The sequence below is a fragment of the Phocoena phocoena genome, chromosome 13 (genome assembly GCF_963924675.1).
Source record: "Phocoena phocoena chromosome 13, mPhoPho1.1, whole genome shotgun sequence".
Taxonomy (NCBI): Eukaryota; Metazoa; Chordata; class Mammalia; order Artiodactyla; family Phocoenidae; genus Phocoena; species Phocoena phocoena.
Genome location: NC_089231.1, coordinates 12,704,437 through 12,710,613, shown reverse-complemented (window position 1 = coordinate 12,710,613; position 6,177 = coordinate 12,704,437). Strand labels below are relative to the sequence as shown.

At 34.1% G+C, this 6,177-nt stretch overlaps 1 protein-coding gene across 1 annotated transcript in view; it reads right to left on the bottom strand.

Moving 5' to 3' along the window:
• Positions 1-943: 943 nt before the first annotated feature.
• VPS4B (vacuolar protein sorting 4 homolog B) overlaps positions 944-6,177 on the bottom strand; it is a 31,407-nt gene continuing 26,173 nt past the window's right edge. Inside the window, exons 10-11 of the mRNA XM_065889626.1 lie at positions 4,034-4,174; positions 944-2,419 (exon numbers count right to left, since the gene is read on the bottom strand). Of these exons, the coding sequence (XP_065745698.1) occupies positions 2,318-2,419; positions 4,034-4,174 (243 nt within the window). The 3' untranslated portion in view covers positions 944-2,317. The remainder of the gene's footprint in view (positions 2,420-4,033; positions 4,175-6,177) is intronic.

Here is a 6,177-nt window from a genome sequence, read left to right as displayed (position 1 = left end):
TGTGGGAGCTCACAAAGCTGGGTGACATTCCCAGCACTGTGCTGGGAAGGTGTGCCTCCATTTTCCACCTGTGCAGCTGCAAGTGGCTAAATGATACTTCACATTAGTAATCAAATACACTCATTCTGTCTTTCTGCATGTTGATGACAGTAAACTCAAAAACCAGTTTTCTACTGAAATACTTTTATAATTAAGGTCCCTATAGAGTTTTCAGACTGAGACCAAAAAATGTTCTTAAACATCCAGGGAATAGCTAGCTCATAGAGTTGCTCAAGTAGGGTTTACTTAGTGGCTCAGAAAACATCTACCCAAAATCAGAATGGCCAAGGTCCAGACAGAGCCCGAACATTGTTTCCTCTTGAGTATTTATCTGCCCATAAAGAACACATGGAAATGACCTATGCTCTACCATTCTGAAGTAAGTCTAAAATTATTAGATCCTAGAAAGAGTTTTAAAAGCAGAAATGTGGGAAATGGGGCTATGGCTAGAAGTGACATGGATACTGAGGCACGGTTCTCAGAGCACGTGTAAGAACTGAGTGATGAAGTATCCACTCATCTTCAACACTGGACTTACAGACTACTTGGCCAATTTAAGTAAAATACTTCCTCAAAACAAACTTTGGATTCACAAAAACATCTGGATTTCAGCTATTAGTTATAATAATATAGTTATATTGATTATCCTAATGATATGATTAATAGCAATACTGTATGATTCTGAGGTGGATAAAGTAAAATGTCTCGTAAGACATCTGCAAAGGACTCGGTGTTGGTGTGCCAAGTTAATTCCCAACTCTCACACAGTAGTTACTGAAAAATAGAATTTTCATGCATACATCTTTAATTAATAATTTTTAGTGATTTCTTTGTATCTAATCAATTTAGATAATATTTTCTCCTATACGGAAGATCCCAAAATAAAGAAGCACACACAGAATATAGCCAATAGTAGGTTGTATCAATTTACTTCACGTAAGAACAGCATATTTCAGGCCTACGACTTCCATTTAATATCAACGAAAACAATCTGTACAGAAAACCCAAAGGCAACCATATAGCACAATATGTAAAATGTGCAAATATACTTTAAAATGCAAGTTATCCTATATCATTTTCAAGGCAGAACTTTATAGTAAATTAAGGAATCTACCTCATTCTAGCTGACTTAATAACCCTTTGCATGTAGAGCCAATGCAAATGTACAAGGCACAACTTAGTGTTGGTGCTCAAGTATATAACACACACCCTCAGATTATTTATTTGAAGATATTAAAATAATACAATATCATGTTTGTATTTTATTATTTAAGGAGACATCAGCTCATTTCTAAAGCTTCATGAAACATTACACTGATAACATACGTGTGGCCAGGACGAGCTGTTCCCTGAACTTAAAAGGTAAAAGACAAGACTCTAGCTAACCTATATTAAAAAAAATTTATATATATGTACACACACACCGCCCCCATCACACACAAGAACTTCCCATAATCCAAAGGGAGGCTGTTCCTTTTAGCAAAGGTTCCCATTACAGTATTTCATGGCAGAATTATTTAAAAGGTACACATTTATTAACCACCTGTTTTGGTCAATCTTGCTACAAAAAGACACTGAAATAGACAATTTTCTTCTTCAAGATAGAGACAATGCCTAATTTAGAGAGTCTTTCTCTTGAGATTGCACAGTAAAAGGTATTACTTAGTTAAATATAAAAAAGCTTGCTGCTTTTATAGAAATTATTTAAATCTACATGGAGAAAAAAGCCAACCTATCAAAAAACCAGTAAAAGCCTTGGCTAGAACACAATTCAAAACCTTTCAAACCCAATCAGTGCTCTTTGCTGTTTTACTGCCCATCCCTGAGAGTAAATCATTTTTAATTTTTTTAATAAAATAAATTTTACATTGAAAAGAATGATGCTTAAGTTTTTTTTCAAAATATGAAATAAGCCCCACTTCATTTTAGTTAAAAAAAAAATGAATGCTCTTTGCAAAGACCACTATTTATAACAATTTAAAATATTTGTATCTCAATCAATTTTAATCTTCTTTTTACTAGGTAATTTCTATGTTTTTGCTATTTATGTCACTCATTTGCTTATAACCCATTATTTTATAATTTTTGTTAACAGGAGGATTTAATTGGTAATGGAGCAAAAGTACATATAAAACTTAAATGAATGCTGAAGTGAGATCTCTATTTTCCTGCAGTAAAAGGGTTTTACTGGAAATAATCTGACTGCCATCCAAGAAAGGCAAAAATACCTATGAAAGAGAGAACACACATGGTAAACGTCTTCCTTGTTGTCTTTGGTCTAGCCTTCTTGGCCAAAATCTTCTGTAAACTTCTTTAATTTCAACAAGTCATGCTCATTGACTGTGGGCTTTGTGCTAGATAGTGACCGTAACATATCCGACTGTCAGGAAAAAGAAGGGGGGAAGTATTAGGAATAGATTTAACGGAATAAAAAACATTTCATTATCAACATTCCTAACTTTTGCCTAAGGTTAAATCTGAAAATCTGCATCATGCCATAAACTACTGACGATAAACTCTCTTGTTTTCCTGAAGGACATCTTTGACCAAGTTATTCCTTTGCTTATAAACTTTCAGTTGCTTGCCTTGTCACGATCACAACTTTCAAAGGCTCCTCAGCACCCTAAGGAAGTACAGTCCTCTTAGCCAGATGATCAAGGCCTCCAGAATTAAGTCCCTGATCGCTTTTCTGGCCGTATCTGTTTATTCTTAAACAAGAGAGCAGTTGTCCAAGTGCAACTCAAAAGGAATACATTCACTTACACTTATGTGAAACAGAATAATACCATTTAATCAGAATCAACTAATCAAAAATTTTAACTGTTAGTTAAAATTACAATCAAAATGGTAAGAAAATATACAAATATCAAGGATTCATTAAGAAATTAACTTCTAGGCCATGTCTCCTGTAAAACAGTATGGCAAACAGTCAAAAGAACCAAAACTTTAAAAAATAAACCAAGGATTGCAACAAAAAAGGATTTCTGAATAATTTCTCAGATAAGCATTGTGGTTGATTAACACATAAATATATCTATGTTTACAGATATATTTCTCTCTATATATGCATACAAACTTATATACATATATGTACATATTTGTCTATATATCTAGGTCTACACATCATGTGAAAGTCTCCCCTTTGAAAGTTACTGTTAATTTTGACATATAGATTTGAAAATCTATAACTAAAGCAGAAGATTTTAAAAAATGACTGTTTATCAATAAGAAAACATAAACATAATAAATGTACCTTTTCAATCACAGTAAGTTCACTAAAATTAATATGGCTTACAAAATAATAAAGTCTTATGAATTATTTTATTTCTTCCAATAGAAACTACAGCAATGTAATTTTTATGAATATTTTAATTCCTCTAATATAAACAGAAATGTAATTTTTTATAATAAAACTTCTGTTTTCAGAACTTTTTAAAAGAGTAGTGCATTATTTAAACTTTCTATGAAGCTCTGAGAAGTAAAACAGGAAAATACTATTATGACTACTATGATTCACGCATTAGCGTTTCTGGATATCTTACAAAATCTGAGATTCAGGGGAAAAAATTTTAACCAATCCCACCATTTTGGTGATAATATCCCAGCTATAAGACCTATAATGTCAGAAACCTGTATGTTTTTAAAAATAGCTTATTCACTTAAAATTTCCTCAAAGCCCAAGAAAACATTTTAAAGATAATTATTTTTTATATTTTACATTCAACTAATCTTTAAAACTTTTTAAGTAGTTAGTATTAACCTTTTTGAACTAATTTTACAAAACTGAAAATTTTATCTGACAAATTATGAAATATAATTTTTTTCTGGCTGCACGGTGCAGCATGTGAGAGGTTTAGTTCCCCAACCAGAACTCGAACCCGTGCCCCCTTCACTGGAAGCATGGAGTCTTAACCTTAACCACTGGACTGCCAGGGAAGTCCCCATAAAATATAACGTTTTAAAATTTTTCTTAAAAGCAAACAAAATGTCAAACCATGCAAACAACTGGCTCCAAAAGTTTATCCCCAGGGACATCCATCCACGTCATCTCAATGGCACCAGGATCACCTGGAGAACAGGGCGTTAGCAGATCATCTACTATGTTGTTAGGATCAGCTTGTGAAGGTCCGCAAACCTGGAATAAACAGTACAACAACAGAACAAATTAAATAAACATTAAGATTTACACCAGGGCTTCCCTGGTGGCGCAGTGGTTGAGAGTCTGCCTGCCGATGCAGGGGACACGGGTTCGTGCCCTGGTCCGGAAAGATCCCGCATGCCGCGGAGTGGCTGGGCCTGTGAGCCATGGCCGCTGAGCCTGCGCATCTGGAGCCTGTGCTCCGCAATGGGAGAGGCCACGGCAGTGAGAGGCCCGCGTACCGCAAAAAAAAAAAAAAAAAAAAAAAAAAGATTTAGACCATTATCAGGAAATCTGAAAATGTACTATTATTTTATGTTTTGTTAAAATGCTTACTTCTGAAAATAAACAGAAGCGTATACAACAAGAAGTGCAATTAGCTCTGGGTGATGGGATAGATTTTGCTTGATTTTAATTTTTTTCTTGGATGATTTTCTATATTTGAAATTTCCTACAATAAAGTACTTAGATGATCATAGGGAGAAAATAAGTTAAAATAAAGAAACAATTACCTGTAGCTAAAATTTTCTTTTTTTTTTTCCTAATGATTATTAGGTGGTCATAATCCTAGAGACCAAAAATAGACTTACTTAACACAGTGCTATATTTAAAATAGATAACCAACAAGGACCTACTGTATAACACAGGGAACTCCGTTCAATACGCTGTAATAACCTAAATGGGAAAAGAATTCGAAAAAGAATAGATACATGTATAACAATCACTTTGCTGTACGAAACTACCACAGCAATGTTAATCAACTATACTCCAAAAAAAAAAAAAAAAAAAAAAAAAAAAGACCTACTTAAAAATTCCTTTAAGTTACTCTGTTTTCCATAGCCAAGAAATTTCTGTGATCTTTGGAAGGTTTATTATCTGTGAAATTACTGAATCTTTGTCTTTCCCCACAAAAACTCCTTCTTCAAATATAAGTACAAAATTAAATGCTGAATGTAATTTCAGTGCTATCTTACAATTCATAACTGATTTAAAAGAAAAAGTTTTAATAACATCCAGAAAAAGAAACTTTGTGACATAGAGTCACATACAGTATTTAGAAGGCAACACACTTGTATCAAACCAAGGACTGCTTTCACACTTAATACTTGTTTTACAATGATCAATCTTAAATACTGTCTGAGGATTGGGGCATGGGTAGAGAAATAAATATTTTCACTTTGCTATGTGTATTTTATTGTCTTTCTTTGCTCACAACAATTTCAGTGGCAGGGGTTTTTGTGTTTTTTAACTATTGTACTCTGACTTACCTCTGGGCCCAGATTAGTACTTATACATTTAATAAATAAAATACACAGGCAAACTTGTTCTTGCTAATTGAAAAATGGAGAAGATGGAGCCACAGAAAGATCTACTATAGTTGGTGATACAAACGGCCTGATGTTAAAAGAGATTTGCCTGGGAATTCCCCAGCGGTCCAGTGGTTAGGACTCGCTGCTTTCACTGCCGGGTTCAATCCCTGGTCCGGGAACTAAGATCCTGCAAGCTGTGCAGCACAGCCAAAAGACAAAAAGAGAAACAAAGAAACAAAGAAAGAAAAACGGAATTCGGCTGCTTCAACTCTATCCTCCTAACAAGGGCCTGGCTTTAGGGTCATACAAGCCATCCCTACTAGTTACACAGACAACTGAACGGAAAGTTCTGAGTATGAAAGGACTGAGTTCCTTCTAAATGGCCAAGAGAATTTAAGAAAAGACACAACGGTTGTGGCATAAACTTGATTCTGAGCTAACCATATTTCTCTCAGTAATGAAATGGCTGAAGGAGAGATGAGTAATATTTACTGGGCTATTCAGGTACCATGACAGCTGTTTTATGAATATTCCTTCATTTCATTTTCATAAGAGCATTTCAAAGTAGTAATTATCATCCTTACTTAAGAGATGATAAAAACTGAGACTTAAAAAGGTAATGCAATTTGGTCAAGGAGATAAAACAAGTAAATTGTAGAGTCAGGCTTCAAATTCAGGTTTTAATTCAAG